The 22,677-nt window shown below is 43.4% G+C and overlaps 1 protein-coding gene across 2 annotated transcripts in view; it reads left to right on the top strand.

Annotated features, from left to right (window-relative positions):
• The window catches only part of LOC118151589 (uncharacterized), a 61,028-nt gene extending 38,780 nt beyond the window's left edge, over positions 1-22,248 (top strand). For both annotated transcript variants that reach the window (XM_054252319.2, XM_078365927.1), the window contains exon 2: positions 19,077-22,248. In XM_054252319.2, the coding sequence (XP_054108294.2) occupies positions 19,252-20,367 (1,116 nt within the window). In that variant the 5' untranslated portion in view covers positions 19,077-19,251 and the 3' untranslated portion in view covers positions 20,368-22,248. The remainder of the gene's footprint in view (positions 1-19,076) is intronic.
• Positions 22,249-22,677: the final 429 nt, after the last annotated feature.

The raw sequence follows: 22,677 nt of genomic DNA, 5'->3' as shown, positions 1-22,677 counted from the left end.
CCTTAGCCTTCCGAGTAGCTGTGACTACAGGCAGGAACCACCACGCCCTGCTAATGTTCGTATTTTTAGTAGTGACAGGGTTTCACTGTGATGGCCAACCTGGTCTCGAACTCCTAACTTCAAGTGATCCACCTGCCTTGGCTTCTCAAAGTGTTGGGATTAGAGGTGTGAGCCACTGTTGCCCAGCCTAGACTTCTTCTTCTTCTTTTTTTTTAAAAATAATTCCCTTTAGTCTGCCATTACTATTCAAATATTCTTGGTTTAAATCTATCTGTCTGATTTCCAGAGCTCTTTAATTTAGCTTCATTCTCCAAGAATTCTTGTTTCTCCATCATAACCTTTTCATTCTTGTTAGAATGATCCTATGGGTATGCAGGCTACATAGTTATCTCTGATCACCACACAGACCTGGAAACAAGGTGTCACATTTACTTACAGATACCAAAGAAGGTGTTTCGCAAAGCATTAGTGAGCAAGGTGGATTTTACCAAAGATTTCCAAGGAGATGCAGGGAAGGGTGTCAATTACACAGTCACTAATTTCATTGCAATCCTGTAAGATTAAAAAGCGACATGTAATTTTTTGTCTCTGTGTTAAACAATACTGGGATCAGGCATACTTTCCTGTCTCTGTTTAAAAAACATAGGAAACAACCCCCAAAACCCAAACAAAAGAGTCAGCTACTCGCTTCAGGACTCTCTTCAAACTCCTCACCCCACTGCTCCTCAATCCAGTCCTGTTATGTCAGAAACTCTGGCCAGGCCCAACCATTTCCCCACCATGTAAGACTCATCTTACAATCACCCAGACCCCCAAACTCTCTAAGTGTGTTTTCCCATTTTGAGATACAGTTAAGCCCCATCAAGTGTTGTTTGCATTTATTACAGGAAGTCTAGTACATCTAGCTGTGCTTTCTGGTGGTTTTGGAGAGATTGATGAGATATTTTTGTTCCGCCAAAGTCCTTCCTTTTCTAGGCTTCCCTCCCCCGTAATTCATGTAGCTCCTATCTACCCCTCTCCCTGCCAACTACCCCATTGGTGGGCAGGCCAATTTAGATCTGTTTCTACTTGCAAACCCATCAGCCTTGGAGAGCCAGTTGTCAAGTACCCTCACTCAAAGCATTCACGGAACTGGATGGTCTCCATTTAGAAAGATTCATATGATTGTCTCCATCCAATATAACCCAGCTGGGTGTGGTGGCTCATTCTGTCATCCAGCACTTTGGGAGACTAAGGCAGGAGGATCGCTTGAGGCCAAAAGTTCGAGACCTGCCTGGGCAACATAGTGAGACCCTGTCTTTACTAAAAAATTTTTTTAAAAGGCTTAGCTGGATGTGGTGGTGCATGCCTATAATCCAAGCTACTCAGGAGGTTAAGACAGGAGGATCCTTTGAGCCCAGGAGGTTGAGGCTACAGTGAGTATGATGGTGCCACTACACTCCAGCCTGGGTGACAAAGCGAGACTCTGTGTCTATAAATTTTTTTTGTTTGTTTTTTTGAGACAAATTATCACTCTGTAGCCCAGGCTGCAGTGCAATGGCACGATCTCGATTAACTGCAAACTCCACCTCCAGGAGTCAAGTGATTCTCCTCCTTGGGCCTCCCTTGTAGCTGGTATTACAGGTGTGTGCCACCATGCCTGGTTAATTTTTGTATTTTTAGAGTTTTAGTAGAGATGGGGTTTCGCCGTGTTGGCCAGGCTGGTCTTGAACTCCTAGTCTCAAGTTATCCTCCCGCCTCAGTCTCCCAAAGTGCTGGGATTATAGGCAGGAGGCACTGGGCCTGGCCTAAAATTTTTTTTTTTTTTTTTTTTTAATTAAAAAGTTAATATAAATAAATAGCACAACTCTACCTAAAATCTGGGTGGTGTGGAAGTCTCTGTGGGTTTGCATTCTTTTTTTCTTTCTTTTCTTTTCTTTTCTACCTGTCTCAGGAGGCTGAAACAGCTGCTTAGCAGCTGCTCAAAAAAGAGTTTGAAAGCATAGAATCAGCAGATGGTAAGAAGAAACATTCAAAACTCTGACTCTGCCTTACTTCCTTTCTTCCAAGGACAGGATCATTCATTTTTTGGTGTGGATATAGATTTACGTGAAGATTACATTTCTTTCCGACCAACTTCCCCTGCTTTAGACCATGGCATGGCAACATCTCTGATTTCAAAAAAGAAAAGAGGAAAAAAAGGCTTTGAGGAAACTCAGAAATTCTTTGGGATTAACCAGTGTTTGTGTGAACCTGTTGGAAGCGTGGTTGGATTCCTTAAGGCACAAGGGTGCTTTCAAAAGTTCCCAATCAAAATAATTTTAATGACTATGTAACATACCAACATAGGCACATTTAGTAATTTTTATTTACTGTTTCCCTGTTGATGGACATTTAGGTTGTTCATTTTTTTTTTTTTTTTGGATTTGGACATCCCTGAGAATAAGTACTTGTCTGCATTTCTTATTGTTTTCTTTCAGTGTGAATTTCTGGTTGTGCAATTACTGGGTAAAAGGCTATGACCGTTTTAACGGCTTTAAGTACACACTGTGAAAGGGTGTCTTTTCAGAAATTTGAGATGCCCCTTGTGAGATGGATAATTATGGTAGGGAAAAGATATGCTAGAATTAGTCATTGGCATTAGCTGCTGGCCGTATTTACATGGAAACTGTACTTTGGGCTATCAGTATGCACCAAATTGTATCTTTGTTTTTGAACAGCAAGCTGACCCAACAGATGGTTGTCAGGGTCTGTCTGTTTAGGGGTAAAACTTTGCCATTTCAAATGCCAGATTCAAGAAATGCCATGATTCTCTGGAGCAGCTGGGACTCTGGACTCCCTGGAGGACACTGAGGCCATGAGGGTTGAATCCACTTTCTGGTCTCGGATAAAGCGTTCATTTCCACTTAGAGGTCTTCTACTCTCTTGAAATATTTTTCTGAGTTTTCTTTTTCTCAGAGCTCATTGTATTTTTGAAAAGCCGGGACCCCTCCTTTCCCCTTCCCTTGCCAGGTTGAAAGTGGTGCATTTTTCTAAATTGTCTAACCAGGCAGAGCAATTAGTGCCCAGGGAGGCAGGAGGCCGAGTGCCTTGCAGAATGAATTGTTTTCATGGGAACAGCGTTGAGAGGACCTTACTGAGCAAAAAAGCTTGCCAGGAACCTTGCTTGGTGCTGGCCCTCCTGTTTGGATTTCTAGAAGTTGTTTATATTTGCTGATGCTCTAATAAACAGACCCTTTCATGGAGCAAATCCTTGAAATAGTTTCATTCCCGGCATGAGTCCCTGTCACCAGTCAATGCTACAGCACAGAACCAGCTGACAGTAATTGTGGTCTCTACTGTTTTCTGGTAAATAAATTCAGTTATTGCTAAGTCCCGGGTTTTCACCTCCTATGTGAAGCCTTTCTTCAACCACCTGGTCTCTAAATAGGCATCAGTTGGCTGAGTGTGTCAGGTCCTGTTTTGGACACTGAGGATCGGAGTGAGAGATGAGACAGATAAGGTTCCATATCTCATGGAGGTTACGTACTAGTGCTTGTAGACAGACAATAAACAAATAAATAAACACAGAACGTGGAAGATGCTGATAGGATGTGCATGGAATTAAACCGGCCTACTGTGCTGGTGGCTCTCTGTCCTGACTGGGTGGTCCGGAAGGGTATTTCTGAGCTGACTTCTGAGTGACAGCTCAGACTGGCTTGTTGAGAAGAGGGTGAGGATGCCAAGCTGAGGGAGCAATGAGCAAAATCCAGAAGACTGGTGGATTTAATAAATGAAAAACCAGGAGGAAGGCCAGCATGGAAAGGACTCAGTGAGCAAACGGGTGTGGTATGAGATAGGAAGGGGCCAGTTCACCAAGGGCGTTGAACATCAGAATAGGGTTCTGATTGGGTTTTAATGAGTGTAATAGGAATTGCTGGAGGGTTTTAAGCAAAGGATATATTGTGGTTTATGTTTTAAACAACCCATTCCACAGGCTGAGGGTTCGTGGTATCATAAGACCAACAGAGGAAAGCAAGATTAGAAAGGAACCCCGTGACAGCTCATGCCTATGATCCTAGGCATGAGGGATTACAGCAATTCTCCACCAATTCTCCATTTCTCCAACACTTTGGGAGGCTGAAGCGGGTAGATCACCTGAGGTCAGGAGTTCGAGACCAGACTGCCAACATGGTGAAACCCTGTTTCTACTGAAGATACAAAAATTATCCAGGTGTGGTGATGGGTGCCTATAATCCCAACTACTTGGGAGACTGAGGCAGGAGAATTGATTGAACCTGGGAGGCAGAGGTTTGCAGTGAGCCGAGATCGTGCTACTGCACTTCAGCCTTGGGGACAGAGCGAGACTCAGTCTCAAAAAAAAAAAAAAGAAAAGATTAGTAAGGATCCCATTATGCATGGCAGTCCAGGAAAGAGATGATGATGGATTGGGACGAAAAGGGTAGCAGTGGAGACAGAAAGTAGTGTCCGAATTGGGATATGTACCTGTGTAATTTTTCGCTACCACCAATTCTCCATTTCTCCAACACCAACTGGGTGTTCAAAAAGTCAATTCAATTCTGATACTAACTTCAGGGTGAGCACAGAGCCCGCAGGTTGAGGGTTCAGTCCCACAAGACTGCCCCTGTTTCAGACATCAGCCATAAATTTAGTCTCCAGGCCATCCGCACTTCTGCCTGGGCTACTACAAATGTAGGGGTTCCCATGACCTCTCCCTGCTCAGGTCTGAGAATTTGCTAGAATGACACACAGAATGCAGGCAAGTGCTCGTCTTCCTGTTGCAGTTCATGATGAAAAAGACAAATGAGTCGAATGAAGAGCACAGAGGGCGGAGTGTGGGATGGTCCATCACACAGGAGCCTCTGTCCTCAACAGGTTCACCAGCTCAGACACATCCTCAGCCTCTTTCTCTCAGGATTGTCATTGAAGTTTCATTATGCAGGTGAAATTGATTAAATTATTGCCATTGATGATTGAAATGATTCTCTAGCCCTATTCCTATCCCCGGAGGTTGGGGGGTGGTGGTGAAAATTTCTGCCCTCTAATCACATGCTTGGTTCCTCCGGCAACCAGCCCAGCCCCCATCCTGAAGCAATCCAGGGGCCCTGCCAAGAGCCACCCCATTCACATAATCCCAGGTATAATTGAAAAGGGCTCATTATGAATAACAAAGACACTGCTATCACTCAGGGAATTGCAAGGGTTTTAGGAGGTCTGTGCCAAGAACAGGAACAAAAGCCAAGTGTATATTTTTTAATATGCCACTGTACTTGCAGTAGAATTCATAGATTTGGATGTGGGGAATTTGGAAAAAGAAAGTGTGGGTAATTCCTGGTTTTCTTGCCCTAGTGTCACCAAATTGCACGGGTTGGTTTAGCTTATTCAGTGGGAAAGACATATGACATAGGTTTCAAAGATCGTTTAGATTAATTTACAACATATTTTATTCCCCCAGCATTTTCTGGGAGATTGTGAGAACAAACTTGGAAGCAGGAGAAGAATTGGAAACACTAGTTAATATATTTAGAAATGTCAAATTGACTGGTAATTCCATGCGCACCATAAAATGAAAGAAAGAATGAAAACCGTGTGTGAGTGTGTGTGTGTGTGTGTGTGTGAGTGTGTGCGCGCGCGGGGTGGAAGGCGTTGGGGGTGGGGTGCAAAATCCCGCCATGTTGCCAGCCTTGATCTCAGTTCCAGGTCTTGGAGCTCCTTCGGTTCAGCACTTTCCTTACCCATATGCGGATCTCAGGTATGGGCTCCGTTCTCTTGATCTTAATAGACAGGACAGGAGCAACATTTGCAGCAGGGAGGGGTATCCAGAGGTGAACTGGCTGCTGGGGAAGCAAAGTCCTTGCAGGTTGAGGGGTCAAATAGCACCGTTTCTGGACACAGGCGGGGCTCATGGGCGTGACGACTGCAGGCGCTGCAAGACTTGGGTCCTCTGCTCTCCTGAGGCTTTGGGGGCTCAAAGTCCCTTGCACCTCTCCTGCATGGCCTCTCCAGGTCCAGTTCTTTCACAAGGAACCCCCAAGCCTCTTGTTTTCTCTGTATGTCTCCCCATTCCCCTGACCTGGAAGAATTACTTTCTGGTCTTTGAGGGAGAAATTGCTTCTTCGGGGATGTTTCTGCCGGCGATTTTTGTCTCTCTCATTTTACACAGCCTTCCATGTAAATTCTAAAGGACCTTTGCTTCATTTTTGAAATAGGGCTTTAGGAAACCAAAAGCTCTGAGCTTTGCGTTTGTGCAAGCTGAACTCGCTTTAAAATGGGGTGGGATGAGGCAAGATGCTCGGAGATTTGGAAAGGAAAGGGAAAAACATAGAAGGAAAAAAAATTTAATATACGGAAAAGAATCAGCTTGACCCATAAAGATCAGGATTTCAGCCCACTAGTTCTTCTTTGTTTTATTTATTTGTTTACTTACTTATTTTGAGAGGGAGCCTCACACTGTAGCCCAGGCTGAAGTGCAGTGGTGCGATCTCGGTTCACTGCAACCTCTGCCTCCCCGGGTTCAAGCGATCCTCCCTTAGCCTCCTGAGTAGCTGGGATTACAGGCATGTGCCACCATGCCCAGCTGATTTTTCGTATTTTAGTAGAGATGGGGTTTCACCATGTTGTTTAGGCTGGTCTCGAACTCCCGTCAGGTGATCTGCCCACCTCCGCCTCTCCGATGTGCTGGGATGACAAGCGTGAGCCACTGCGCCTGGCCGATGTTATGATGCTAACACAAATAACATGGATGGAATATAAAAAGAAATAAAACTGTACAATAAAAATGTTCAGGACTCCTGACCTAGAAACCTTACAGGTTCACATTTTCTTTTCTAAGCTTGATTCCTAAGTCATTGGTCCCCGAAAGCCAGGATCACTTGTTAAAAGTGTTTCTCCTCACCCTTCTTTGTGTTTCAATTGGTATTGGGCTGGGCCCAGCAGTCTGCATTTTATGAAGGTTTCTAAATGGTTCTTTTATTGTTTCTTTCTTTCTTTTTTTTTTTTTTGAGACAGTCTTGCTCTTGTTCCCTAGGCTGGAGTGCAGTGGTGCGATCCTGGCTCACTGCAATCTCTGCCTCCCAGTTTCAAGAGATTCCCATGTCTCAACCTCCCCAGTAGCTGAGATTACAGGCATGTGTCACCATGCCCCACTAATTTTTTTGTATTTTTAGTAAAGACAGGGGTTTCACCATGTTGCTTAGGCTGGTCTTGAACTCCTGTGCTCAGTGATCCACCTGCCTCGGTCTTCCAAAGTGCTGAGAGTACAGGCATGAGCCACTGTGCCCAGACTTTTCTTTTTTTTGGACAGGGTCTTGCTCTGTTGCCCAGGCTGGAGTGCAGTGGTACAATCACAGCTCACTGCAGCCTCCAATTCCTGAGCTCAAGTGAACCTCCCACTTTAGCTTCCCAGGTAGCTGGAGGACTACAGGTGTACACCATCACACTCAGCTAATTTTTTCAATTTTTAGTAGAGGCAAGGTCTTACTATGTTGCTTAGGCTGGTCTCGGACTCTTGAACTCCTGAGCTCAAGAGATCGTCCTGCTTTGGCTTCCCAAAGTGTTCGGATTCTAGGCATGAGCCACTGTGCCCGGCCTTCTTTGCAATTCTTGCCACTCCATAGCCTTCCATTACTCATTGCACTGTGAGTAGTCAGATCTCCGAAGTTGTTCCCTGTAATTAAAAGCAAAGTGACAGTGATTTCCAATGATGCTTTTACTGGCCACCTGCCCTGCAGCACGATCCCCTACATCTGGTAGATGGCCTTTGACAGCAGAATATACTTATATGCAGTTATGCCCCCAGCAACACTGGCATGGGGCATGCCCGTGAATGAACTCAAGATGTGACCTTTTAAATATTACTCTTAAGGCCTCAAGCTGTGGGGTGAATACAAGGAAAATGTCATACCAAATGTTATATGGCCTGACCAGTATAATTTCCTCTATTTCCACCACTGGGAAGAACACATTCGTACTTTAGCTGTAGATTCTTTCTTATTTTGATAGTGCATAAAGAAGGAAACACAAAGGAAATAAACAAAGGAGGGGCCAGTTGTGGGTGGCTGAGCAATAAACTCACCTAGTGATACTCAAGCCGGGCGTGCATACCTCGTGCAGCCAGTGCACTTTTTCCACGTTTTAGGTGGAGCCCTGGAGAATGTTAATGGCTTCAAGTTCTAGATACTCAGTTTCCACATGTGCTCTTTCCTGGAAAATGATTTGCCTCAGAAGGTGTCCATGACAGTGCACAGTCCTTTTCCTTCCCACCTCTCCTTGCAAAATATTATTTTTGCCACTTTATAAAAGACAGCAGGACACTCCTCTATGTCAGTTTTATTATGTGGCCTTATTTGTGATGAATGATCTTCAGGACATTCAAAATGAACTTCATGGACAATTCAAAACACTACATTGGTATCAGATAAGTTTTTAAAATCCATGCACCCACACCTTGCCTGTCTATTTCATTAAGAAATGTATTTCCAATTTTTTTTTGCATTTTATTGCTTGTTAAGTACCAACATGTATGTATTTATGTTGTTTGGGTCATTTTTTTTAAAATTTAAATTTTATTTTTTTTGAGACAGAGTCTCACAGTGTTGCCCAGGCTGAAGTGCAGTGGCACAATCTCAGCTCACTGCAACTTCCGCCTCCCAGGCTCAAGCAATTCTCGTGCCTCAGCCTCCCAAGTAGCTGGGATTACAGGCCACCATGCCCAGCTGATTTTTGTCTTTTGTAGAGATGAGTTTCACCATATTGGCCAGGCTGGTCTCAAACTCCTGAGCTCAAGTCATCTGCCCACCTTGGCCTGCCAAAGTGGTGGGATTACAGGCGTGAGCCACCACACCTGGCCTGGATCAACTTTGCACTAATAATGCAATTGATTCCTGAAACTCCAGCCCTCCAAATGGTAACACTTAAAATGATATGAGCACAATGACTTAAACATTAGATAAACTTAAAATGATCTACCTGTGTTTGATCACTTAGAATGATCAATGGAAGACATTCAAACATAAAAATATATTACATTATGATAAATTATCTGGGAAAATGAAATAAAAGTATGATTTCAAGGAGAAAAGAAATAATGTAAAATTTATTATTTTTACAAAAGAGCTAATACATATATATATATGTATTCTTTTTTGAGACAGGTCTTACTTTGTCACCCAAGCTGGTATGCAGTGGTGTGATAACAGTTTACTATACTCTTGAGCTCCTGGGCTTAAGTGATTTTCCCGCCTCAGCCTCTCAGATAAGTAGGACTACAGACATGCACCACCACACCTGGCTGTTTTATTTTTCTTTGTAGAGATGGGTCATTGAGGCTCTCTCAAACCCCTGGCCTAAAGCAATCCTCCTCCCTTGACCTCCCAAACCGCTAGGATTATGGGCATGAGCCACCATGCCCAGCCTTTATTAATATATTTTAAAAATGGATGATGATAGAGCTCAAATTGCTTTAATATTTCAAATAACAGTCTTGTTTTAAAATATTACAATTTAGATATGTGCCGGAAATTATATCCTTTGCAACTGCAACCATTTAAAACAACATTGAAATATTTTAGATATCAACTTAAAAAATGAGTTAGGTAATCAAGAGTTTGAAGGTCTAAACCTCTGGCTAACAATGTTCTAAGTTGCTATTGGAGGCATTATATAATAGGCATTTTTTTTTTCCATCCAGTGTGTTCTCTGTTTTTAGTTTATGGGTACGTTTAAAATTATTCTCATCAATCTTCAGTCCTATCACAATGGGGGAATGTGGACACTTTTAAATGCTGAAGGACAAGAGCTGGTAAAGAGGAATCTATGGAAGATACAGATGAGACAGGGAGCACTGATGGCCCAAAGCCGTGGAGGGGAACAGAGCCACAGGGATGCACCCCTGGGAAATGCAGCTTGCGTTGAAGAACGTGAAGAGACAGGCCCACCTTTTTCTCTGTCCCTGGTGGAAAGGAAGTGAGAATGAATGTGGATGGTACTAAGTTTGATGGTGATGGCAGGGTGGAGTTTTGTTTAGCTAATCCAAGGCAAATAGCCTCAATATTCTTGCTGAAGGAAGAAGCCATTCTTCTTTCTTTTGTTTGAGGGCGAATGAAGCAGAAGTTGAGTAGTCAGTGTGAAGCTTGCAAAGGTTTGGAACTGCCTCCTTTAGAATGGGAGAGGAATCTTTAACTAAGGTCTGTTAAAAGATTGTGAGATGGTGCCCAGGGTCTGGCTGTCTCTTGACTGTGACTGTGTCTATGTGAGTCAAATGTTGGGCTTACTCCTTGACAATGAATTTGTATTTAATTTTGCTTGTGAGACAGAATCCTGCTGATTTGCAATTCCTCCTCCCTGCCAAACTGCTGATCTCTAACCATTTTTCTAGAAGTTGATTCTCTCAGGATTTAGACAATTTCACTCTTTGCCTCCTCTTCTTTTTGTTATGACAGGAAGAAGAAAATGCAGAGTCTAGTTTGTGTCTGGGGCTTATTATCCACCGTGAGTCAACCCAAAGTCTTCTGCGGTCCTCAGAGCTCTGCATCAGTCTGTTTAAATGCGAGAACGTGAGGAACCTCAGGAGTCACTCTCTGTGAATTTGTGTTGTGATGTAGGAAGAGGCGGCCGATAGGACCATAGGCGGGTCCCAAGCTAGCATCTTGTGTCTCTGAGAGTTTATTCATGTACTTGAACAATGGATGATGGCAGGAATCAAACTGCACTGCTGTCTAAATTGTCTAATATTTGCAATGCCTGTCAGACTATGCCCCGAATATTTCCTACCACCGTTTAGCCTCTTACACATGACCTTGCAATGCCCTCGTCCTGTTTTCTTTACCTCATTTACCCCTTTCTTCTGAACCACGCTCTATGCCAAGGATTCACAACAGAAAGTTAGCACCAAAATTAACGTAATTAACAGCAAAGCTTCCTCATCACTCTCGGACTCATAAACAAAAACTGTTTCCCAGGTCTTGGCTTAAAAATCTTTATTTGAGTTTTTTCTTTAATTAAAAACAGTGTGCACCTGATGTTATTTTTGGTTGAGAGCACAAACATCTAATAAGCACTTTGAATCAGCTGTGTTAGACTCACTGTTTCTCACCCTGTTATTGTTTGTTCTCTTCTGTCTCCTATACTTCATTCTTTCCGATATTTGCTATACTGGGGGCCTATCATCGTGTCTAAAAACCATACAATGCAGATCATATTCATTCTGATCAGAATAATCCACTTTTGGAGAACTCTCATGGATCTTACTTCTTTGAACCATAGGCATTTCAGGCGAGGGGTAGGTTGAGTTTGGTTTAATTTTGTAATGGGCTACCCAATCAGCTTGCAGCTATGAAATGTGGGGTAACCCCAACTCCCAGCTCCCTGAAGGAAGGAAGCCAAGTGTGTGAGCTCCAACTTGGATATGGCTTTTTGTAGGAATGAAGCTCTTTTACCCCCAGGAACAGACTTCCTGAAAGTCTCCCTCAGTAGCTCTTCTCCTTCCACCCTTCTTTTATAGTTTCGGGCTTTGCAAATAAATCTGAACACGCTCTCTCTTTCTCTTCCTTCCCTCCCTTCCTCTGCCTCCCCCAACAAGACCTCGTGAGTACAAATCAAAAGCCACAGATTCCTGAGTGCGGGAAATGTAACATAATTTATCTTTCAATAATGGAATTTAATTCCTATTATAAACCTTCATTCTACCAGGCAGCAAAACCTTTATCTAAGTTAATTTAGTCCCTACCCACCCTCCTCATTTTTAATGGGGTCCAGCCTCATTTCCAAGGAGCTTTACCTGGTGCCTCTGCCTTGTGGGAATGGGAGAGGGTCTGGCTGTCTCTGTCATCAACTCATTTCTGCCTGCCTGTTGGTCCTTGCTTCATTCAGATAGTGCTCAGGGTTCCCCTGGCTCTAACAGTAGATGCCTGCCAGGCATTGACTTCCAGAAAAATACCCGCTGCCTCCCGCAGGGCAGCGAGATCGACCTCCTGTCTGTGCACCCTATTGTGCTCCTCGCTCACTAACATTGGGAATTTCTTTTTTGTTTTGAGATGGAGTTTTGCTCTGTTGCCAAGGCTGGAGTGCAGTGGCCTGATCTTGGATCACTGCAACCTCCACCTCCCAAGTTCAAGCTATTCTCCTGCCTCAGCCTCCTTAGTAGCTGGGATATAGGCACACATCATTACGCCCGGCTAAGAGTTTTGGATTTTTGTAGAGACAAGGTCTCACTATACTAGTCAGGCTGGTCTCAAACTCCCAACCTCAGGTGATCCACCTGCCTCAGCCTCCCAAAGTGCTGGGATTGCAGGTGTGAGCCACCATGCCTGGGGTATTGGGATCTTATGGCTTTCCCAGGACCTGCATGGGCTCTTCCAGGAAGAGGTTGTAGGTTGCAAGCCTATCAGTGCTCTTTTGGGATTGGAAGGAAGAGAGGTTGGGGCTTAGGACTTCTTCTTAGGCACCCATCAGCTCTGAATCCTCCTCATCTCCTCTGATTCTTTCTTTCCCCTCTTTTTACTCACTGAAGTGAACTTCATTTCATATTCAGGACAGAAAAACGAACCTCTGCCTGATATGAGAATTACTTCCCTGTGTTTTTAGGCTGGGACCCACCTAGACTTTTTAAACTCAAAAGCTGAGGGTAGCAGCCTGCCTCCTGTCCCTCTGCCTCCTTTATCCCATTATCTTTCTTTTTTTTAATTTTTATTTTTTGAGATGGACTCTTGCTCTGTCATCCAGGCTAGAGTGCAGTGGTGTGATCTTGGCTCATTGCAACCTCTGCCTCCTGGGTTCAAGTGATTCTCCTGCCTCAGCCTCTCCAGTAGCTGGGATTACAGGCATCCATCACCATGCCTGGCTAATTTTTATACTTTCAGTAGAGACAGGGATTCCTCCATGTTGGCCAGACTGGTCTTGAACTCCTGACCTGGGCGTCCCAAAGTGCTGGGATTACAGGCCACTGCACCTGGTCCCATGATCTTGTCTGCTTGTTCTCCACAGCATTTTCATCAACTGGTACTTTAAAACATTTTTAATTTTCTAGTTATTTGTTCATTTTCTTTTCCCTACTAGAATACAAAAGTCACTAAAGATAAGGACTGGGTCTAATTTGTTCACTGCTTTATTTTCAGCACTTAGGACAGTGTTTTGCACATAGATGGGGCTCAATAAATGTTTGTTAAAAAAATGGTGAATATATGAGTGGAGCTGATCATCTTGAGTTATTCCTTTCTTGAGGCAGTGGAAGTGGCCTGAGCTGGAGAAAGGTCTTTGGAGCCACAGATCCCAGAAAAAAATATGTGGATAATACCTCACGATGTTTCTCATTACATATAGGCACAAGGTAATAACTATGTGATTTATAGGCTTATTATGGAAAGGGAGTTGTTTTCCTGCAGGTAGAAGCGTCTCTGCCGAGTTCCTTCGAGGCAGATCTATTTCACTTCCTGATGTGTGTGCTGGAAGGACCTTGGTGATTTGGAATGTAGCACAATCTTTTGTCTCCAGACAGCTCAGTGGAGAGCTCTTATTTTTTTTAAGTTATTTTGTTTTCCGCTTTACTTATTTAGTTATTACAGAACTGACCAAAGCAAGCAGAGATCTTTTGTTCTCGGTCATATCCATGTGTTCTAGCTGGAGTCACTGCAAAATCTTTGTTTACATTTTTCTTGGAAACTCTTGATATAACTGGTTGCAAAACCACTGTGGAACGCAATAAAACATGAAAATGAAGACGCCAGTGGGAAATGGCCTTGAAGTTCATGATGTTGCCTTCTTCTGACAAAGATACATGTGTAGCTCTTACTTTTATAAGACTAACATATTTTCCCTAAGCTGCTTTGTTCTAAATACAACTGTCGCTTCTGCATTTCCCCCCCACATCTGAACTGAGTATGAAAGAACAGAAATATTTTGAAAAGATTTACTGACTCACCGGTGTATGTGCAGTCGAGAGAGCAGACATCAAAGGCATCCTTTGGGAAAACCAGTGAAATTCATAAGGTCACAAGTCTTTGTGCAGATTCTCTTGGGTTGCAGAGAGGAGAGATTTGGAATTCTCTTTGAAAGTACAGCTTACTCATAGATCATAAACATGAGCAAGGCTAATATTTTAAATCATATGTTTATTCTTGTTACTGGATGATTACTCTGCAGCTAGGAAATTAATATCTTTGCGGTCATTTAAAAATACTTCACAGTAACAGACCCTTCTCTACCAAATGATCACGAGTTAGATATTGGGGTGTTGAAAGTATAGCTCATTTTTGCTGATTCTTTTGTGTGTTTGGGGATCTATTTCTAAGAAGAATTACGCTTTCCACATAGTTCAATCCCTAGTCAAGCTTTTCCATTCTGATAGCTTCCAGTTCAGATGTTTCTCATTTTATGCAGTAGCACTCCTTTGAAAATGCGACTAAGCTAGACCATCTTTTAAATGTACTGAAAGCACTGGCTGTAATAAATCACGAAAAGCGATATCTTCTCCAAACTGAATCACTACCTCTAATGTAGCTGACTTTTAAATTGGAATTCCCTGAGGTTTGGCTTAAAGCTTGGCTTTGGGCCAAGCTGCCATTAGGAGATTGTGCGGGTAACTCCAGTACACTCTGTGTAATTGCCCTCAGGCTTCTAAATGGTCTCAACTAAAGGGTGAGACACATTTTTGTATAGTTTTGTAGACAACAAAGACACAACATGGAAATTGTATTACAATTTCCCCTTTATATTAGCTGTTGCTGCTTATGTGCATATAAGAAAAGTAATAATATAAGTATAATTAAATTGGAGAGAAGAGTGTATTTCCATCCTGCTGGTGCTTATCTGTTGTAGAGAAAGTGAGAATGAGGTCTTATCTGGTCATGCGGCCATGTGGGTCACGACTGTTTGACCATGTACACATCACGTGCTTGAGGCCACGTTTCTCATCCAGTTTCCCCGTTCACTGTCAAATGGAGCAATTTATGAACCAGACATATAAGAGCTGGTGGAAGGCATGTATTTATTACAGGGTCTCTGCATCTTAGTTCCTGCTTTATGGTTTTGTGGCTCATAAAAGAATGCAGACTTGCCCAAAATATCAGCTCACTGTAGGTGATGGGTTGTAGGTACTACTGTTAGAACTAAGGGGCTCCCTCCAGTTTCCCTGGAATATGGAAACATGATTCCCACTGAGAGCTAAACTTTGAAATCATCTCATATGAGATTAGAATATTATATACAGAACGCTTAAAATAGAAAAAAAAAAAAAAAACCCGGCTTTTAGGACTTTCTAACCCAGTGAAAATATTTTCTTTCTTTCTTTCTTTTTTTTTTTTGAGACGGAGTTTTGCTCTTGCTGCCCAGGCTGGAATGCAATGGCATGATTTCAACTCACTGCAACCTCCGCTTTTCAGGTTCAAGCGGTTCTCCTTCCTTAGCCTACTGTGTAGCTGGGACTACAGGTGCGGGCCACCACACCCAGCTAATTTTCAATTTTTAGTAGAGATGGGGTTTCTCTGTGTAGGTCAGGCTTGTCTCAAACTCCTGACTTCAGGTGATCCGTCCACCTTGGCCTCCCAAAGTGCTGGGATTGCAGAAAACATTCTTTCATTAGCTGTGTTACTACCATCATTCTGAATGGAGGTTGAGCCCACTCGGAAACCTGATTAAAAGGAGAGTCACAGGCAGACATGGTATTACCCATCTTAGCATGCTCTTGGGGAAGTCAGTTCAGCCAGGAAACCTCAACTGTTAAGGACTCCAACTGATGCCACTGTCTCTATTCTAGAGATTTTAGCTCAATAACATGGCATTTCCAGTTCATCTTAGTCCTTCTGTTCTGATTCCCATTTCACTAGGCTGCTTACTGAAGCTACTTCTTCCTTTCTTTTACAGGTATGCATGGCGTTTTGCAGTTTAGTGAGTCAACTGGACCTTGTCGTATGTCAGAGGACATACAAGCACCTTCCATCCTTGATTTCTGTGAATTTGTACCTGAAAGACAACAGATACCATATCAAGCTTACAGAAAAAAACAAACACAAAAATCCTCCAAAACCTTCAAATACCCAGTTTTCTTTGTTCAGCCAATGAGTATTCACTGTGCACCCATGAGGCGCTAATGCCACTTTGCAAGGTGTTTTGAGAGGACGGAGGATGCCTGGCTCAAAGCCACTTTCCACTTAGAAATACCTACAGGCTTTTTTTTTCTCTGTTCCCTCTTCCACTTAAGCCTTTCTCAGCGTCTGATGTGGCGCTGTTGTCACCAGATGCTCCCTCAACCTTTCGAAAGCTTTGATAATTTTCACTAGCTTCCTCTGTGGCAAAAAGTGGGAGAAAATTAAGCTCTGCTTTGCAGACGTGGCTTGTGAAAACCATTCATTTCAGCCACCCTTCATGGTCACTCCTGGGGCTGTCCCTTCTTTGGTGGAAGGCTTTTGGATTTAGAAAAGGCGCCTTAGCACACTGCAGCTTTTTCACTAGCAGTTGGTTGTAAAACCTTGGGGTCACTCTCAAGACGGAAGGAGTCTGAAAGATTATCTGGTGTAGCACTCATGTTTCCAAAGGAAACCGAGACCAGAAAAGTCAAATCCAGTGGCCAAAAACATACCCTAATTTTATTTGCTTTCTGTGATTTGGGGCTAGTTTCCAACAGTCTTTAGCAGTCTTTTCTTTTTGTTTTTGCTCATGGATACTTCTGACAGTCATTCCAGCCCTCCTCAAGTTATTACGGTTCAATGTAGTCAAATTCAACTGTACTCAGATTAATGCAAGATGGTATTCCAATTTTAAAGCGGCAGATAGGTTGTAGTGCAGGACATGCTGAGATTATTTAGTTGCAATGAATACTAAAAATCAGGCCAGCGCGGTGGCTCATGCCTGTAATCCCAGCACTTTGGGAGGCCGAGGCGAGCAGATCACTTGAGGTCAGGAGTTTGAGACCAGCCTGGCCAAGATGATGTGAAATGCTGTCTCTACTAAAAATACAAAAATTAGTCAGGTGTGGTGGCACATGCCTGTAATCCCAGCTACTCAGGAGGCTGAGGCATGAGAATCACTTGAACCTGAGAGACGGAGCTTGCAGTGAGCTGAAATAGTGCCACTCACTGCACTCCAGCCTGGGTGACAGAGTAAAACTATGTCTCAAAAGAAAAAAAAAAAATCAGTGATGCAGCTGCCTCTGCAGGAAGACATATGGCTCTGCCGCCGGAGGTTCTGTGACCCTGTGCGTTTGGTAGCATTGGTTTGTCTTCCAATGTTATTTGTTTTATTCATCTTTATTGTAGACAAGTCATGACCAAGATCTTCTAAGAGAGGGCTGTGGTACACAGGCTTCTCAGATGGCCCACGATGACCACCACTGCCTGGTTTGATGGCCTTGTGCCATTCTCTCCCCTTAAACATGGGCTAAGCCTAGTGACCTGCTTCTAATCAACTTACTCCAGCTAAGCTGAAGGGATGCCACAGTTTTCAAGCTTCAAGGATTAGCTTACAAAAGACTGTGACTTCCGTTTTGCTGCTGGCCTCTCTATTGCCTTCTTGGCTTGAACACTTTGAGGAAGCAAGCTGCCATGATGAAGAGGCCAACATGACAAGGAACAACAGCAGCAAGGAACTGAGAGCCTAAGTTCAACTGTCTGAGAGGAACTGAATCCTGAAAACAGTCTCATAAGCTTGGAAGCAGTTCTTCCCCCAGATGAGCCATAAGATGGCTGCAGCCCAGCCCATGGAGAGACCCTGCAGTGGCGGATGCAATTCAGCCCTTCCCAGATCCCTGACTTACAGAAGCTATGAGATAATGAATATGTGTTGGTGTAAGCTGCTGCATTTGGAGTGTTATGTAGCAATAGATAACTAATATGATAGGAAGAAAGGTCAGACAAGGCTGTATGCATAAGTTTAAGTGCGTTGCCAACTATATTAATTTTTGCATTACACATGGCCTGAATTTGACAATTTCAAAATGTAAAACATTCCGAATGAAAATGCATTCAGACATGAACGTGCAAGAGTCCTCTGTACCTTTTCAATCCACAGAGGCAATGCAGCAGCACTTGTGACTTAATATACAATTTGAATTGCACCAGACTTTTCAGATTAAAGGAATTGTTAAAATGTGGAGGGAAGGTGAAGTGATACTTGCCATTTTCCTGTTAATACTTACACAAATCATGACAAAAACTATTTATTGGGCACCCAATGTATACTAGGTAATGTGCTAATTGATTTTGCACCTTACTTCAAGGAATTCTCTCATCAACTTTAAGATAGGGATAGATTATCCCAGTGTTTCAGGTGAGAAAAGAAATGCATTAGTGAGTTTCCCAACTCCTAGTTGGTGACAGTGATGACATTGGGACCCAGTGTGTCTCAGTTGAAAGCCTATGTTCACAGTTTTCAAACTTAAAAAGTTGTCTGAAGTAGCTGGGCATGGTGGCTCATGCCTGTAATCCCAGCACTTTGGGAGGCCATGGTGAGTAGATCACTTGAGGTCAGAAGTTTGAGACCACCCTGGCTGACATGGTGAAACCTTGTCTCTACCAAAAATACAAAAATTGGCTGGATGTGGTGGCATGTGCCTGTAATCCCAGCAACTCAGGAGGCTGAGGCAAGAGAATTGCGTGAGCCCAGGAGGCAGAGTGGCAGTGAGCTGAGATCGTGCCAGTGTACTTCAGTCTGGGTGAGACTCTGTCTAAAAAAAAAAAAAAAGTTGTCTGAAGTGACAACTATTCCTTTCCTCTGCTTTGTTCAACCAATGGTAGCAGGTCACTACAAAAGCTACCTTTATTTTGTTAAAAAACAAAACAAAAACAAAATGAATTTTCGGAGTCTAAAAGCTACTCTTTTTCCAGGGATATGTTTGCAGTTAATCATATTCTGACGTGTGATGTTTTAAATGCTTGTCCTCTGTGTCAGTTTTATTATTATTTAGGCTTTTTTACCCTACAGATTTTTGCGTTATATTCACTATTAAATTAGTTTTTTGAGGACAGGAATAATTTTTTAATACTTTCATGTCTCCAGCCACATTTATCACTGTATTTTGCAAATAATAAGCATCTGGTAAATCTTTTTTGATGAATTTGATTCACTCTGAAATGAAAACAGTAATAACATGAGAGATTGTTTCTTTCTAGGAAACTGTCAGCTCTGCGTAAGGGACCAGAGATGCCAAGAAAGAACCATGACTCTGCACAACCATGGTGTTGTGCAGAGAATCAGGAGAAATTGCTAAAAGATCAGACTTAGGAATTCTCTTCTTTGCAACTTTGCTCCTGGACCGCTTCTGTGAGGGATCATGGGTAAATAAGTATGGTTAACCATCTGGGTTTGCCTGGGACTGATGGGTCTTCAGTACAGTCTCAACAAGATGAGGATGAAATGATCTTCCTAGCAAGCATGTGCATTTGGTGGGAAGGGATGTGCTTTTGCGTCTTTATGTGGCTTGTTTTTCCTGTGACTTTAAACCTAACCAAGCAAGCAACCAAGCAACCAAGCAAGCAAGCAACTAACCAACCAACCAGTCAACCAACCGAGCAACCAACCAACCAACCAACCAAGCAACCAGTCAGTCAACCATGCAAGCAAGCAAGCAACCAACCAGTCAACCAACTGAGCAACCAACCAACCAACCAACCAACCAACCAACCAACCAACCAACCAACCAACCAGTCAACGAACCGAGCAACCAACCAACCAACCAACCAGTCAACGAACCGAGCAACCAACCAACCAACCAACCAACCAACCAACCAACCAACCAACCAACCAACCAACCAACCAGTCAACGAACCGAGCAACCAAGCAACCAAGCAAGCAAGCAACCAACCAACCGAGCAACCAATCAACCAACCAAACAACCAACCAAGCAACCAACCAGTCAACCAACTGAGCAACCAAGCAAGCAAGCAAGCAAGCAAGCAAGCAAGCAAGCAAGCAAGCAAGCAAGCAAGCAAGCAAGCAAGCAACCAAGCAAGCAAGCAAGCAAGCAACCAACCAGTCAACCAACCGTGCAACCAAGCAAGCAAGCAAGCAAGCAAGCAAGCAAGCAAGCAAGCAAGCAAGCAAGCAAGCAAGCAAGCAACCAACCAGTCAACCAACCGAGCGAGAAAGCAAGCAAGCAAGCAAGCAAGCAAGCAAGCAAGCAAGCAAGCAACCAACCAACCAACCAACCAACCGAGCAACCAATCAACCAACCAAACAACCAACCAAGCAACCAACCAGTCAACCAAGCAACCAAGCAACCAACCAACCAACCAACCAACCAACCAACCAACCAACCAACCAACCAGTCAGTCAGTCAACCAAGCAAGCAAGCAACCAACCAATCAACCAACCAACCAGTCAACCAACCAAATAACCAACCAACCAACCAACCAACCAACCAACCAATCAATCAACCAACCATCCAACCTCTGGGTATCTTAAAAGGTATACTAGAGCCTCCTGTTTCATAAGCATTGTATGTTTTCTATCATAAATCTTAGCTAGATTTAAAAAGCAGTTTTAGCATAGAAGGTCTAGCGATATTTTGGAGGCCGTTATCATCAGTATTTAGCTGTAATGTGCAGACAGGACCCCCGGGTCTGTTCCATGTCACAGATCTCCTTTGAAGTCCTTCAGAGTTTTGCCCACTGAGCCACTATACAGGGTACAGAGAGGAATAAAGGCAGATTATTAGCATGCACTCCAGGTCCAAAACAGCTGTATCAAAAGCTCACACACCAGGCTGTTTAATTTTCTGGCTGCTCAGTAGAAAGAGGCCTGCTGGGCAGGGTGGGTTGGAAGAATTAACTGGAGAGAAATATAAACCAGTATAATTCACACTACTGTTTCTTGGCTGCACTAACATGTGGATAAAAAATGTTTCCTACCCTAAAGCCGGCATATTTGTTTTGCCACTTTGTCTGAGCTAGTACCCTGGCAGCTGAAAGTTGGTGGAGAAAATCACACAATCGAGCTGACTGGTTTTAACTTTTGGTAATTTTGAACTTTCACTTGGCATTGCCTGGTAGTTGGACTGTGTTTCTCTAGTAGGTGGTCTTCCCCAAACTTTCTGCTTGCCCCCAAACCACACACATCCTTTCCTTCAGCAGGCAATCTTGCTTCCTTCTTCATGGAGATAAAGCAAATATGTCATCAGCTTTGGTCCTATGACTTGTTACTACCAACTACGACAGTCTACTTCTACCTTCTGCCGCATGTGCCTCTCCAGCTCAGTTATGAGGGAAGAACTGCTCCTCCTCTGCCAGGATGAACCATCTTGTGTGTCCTTCATGCACTCCTTGGTTCTAGGCAGGCAGCTTCTGAATAGGCCCTCAACAATCCCTGTCTCCTGGAATTTATGCCCTTGTGCAATCTCCTTACTTAGAGTGTGGACTTCCTGATTTGCTTCTAATGAGAAGAATATGGCAAAAATGATGAGCTGTCATTTCCAAGTTCAGATTGTGGAAGACTGTGACTTTCTTTTCGTTCTTTCCTTTTTTTTTTTTGAGATGAAGTCTCGCTCTGTCATCCAGGCTGGAGTGCAGTGGCACAATCTCGGCTCACTACAGCCTCCACCTCCTGGGTTCAAATGATTCTCTTGCCTCAGACTCCTGAGTAGCTGGGATTACAGGTGCCTGCCCCCACACCTGGCCAATTTTTTTGCATTTTTAGTAGGGACGGGGTTTCACCATGTTGGTCAGGCTGCTCTTGAACTCTTGACATTGTGATCTGCCCTCCTCGGCCTCCCAAAGTGCTGGGATTACAGGTGTGAGCCACCACGCCTGGCCAAGACTGTGACTTTCATCTTGCTTGGACTCTGTCACCAGCTGGCTCTGATGATGCACCTGCCATGTTGCAAGTTGCCTTATGAAAAGGTCCTAATGGCAGGGAACTCAGGGCAGCCTTAGGCCAACAGGAACAATGCACAGAGTTCCTCAGTTCAACAGCCCATGAGGAATTGGCTTCAACAGCCTATGAGGAGTTTGCATCCTGCCAACAACCATCTGGGGTGGCTGGATGTGCACCCTTCCCCAATTAAGCCTTGAGGTGATGGGAGCCTCAGGTGACACCTTGATTTCAGCTTATGAGATACCCTGAGCCCGCAGGCCCACCTAAGTGGCACCCAGAATCCTGACACACAGACCAGGGAGATAATAAATGTTGACTTAAATCAAGTTGTTTTACACATCAATGGATATGTAACACATCAGAAAGTTTTCACACCTATATTTGACCCTTAATTCAGGGCGAATACCTGCAGAAACACAGCTTGCTTTATTTCTAAAATTGTGCTGTCCAATAAAATACTGAATGAGACACAAATGTGAACCATGTATTTTTTAGCAGCCACATTAAAGAAGTAAAAAAAGGTGAAATTAATTTTAATAATATATTTTATTTAATCCACGCATCAAAACTATATTGTATAAATATGTAATTCATATACCACATGATTAAAGAGATAATTTAGATACATACTTTTTGGACTGAATCTTTGAAAACCCATGTTTATATTACATTGGCAGGACATCTCCATTCAGACTAGCCACCCAATGACCATCTGAACGTTCAGCTTGAAAATGAAAAACTTTGCAGAGCTCGGTGGCTGACGCCTGTAATCCCAGCAGTTTGGGAGGCTGAGGAAGGCACATCACCTGAGGTCAGGAGTTCGAGACCAGCTTGGCCAACACGGTGAAACCTCTTCTCTACTAAAAATACAAAAATTAGCTTGGCGTGGTGGTTTGTGCCTGT

The sequence above is a fragment of the Callithrix jacchus genome, chromosome 2 (assembly GCF_049354715.1).
Source record: "Callithrix jacchus isolate 240 chromosome 2, calJac240_pri, whole genome shotgun sequence".
In the NCBI taxonomy this organism is placed as follows: Eukaryota; Metazoa; Chordata; class Mammalia; order Primates; family Cebidae; genus Callithrix; species Callithrix jacchus.
The sequence above is the reverse complement of the archived record's forward strand: the minus strand, read 5'-3'. Positions and strand labels throughout refer to the sequence as shown.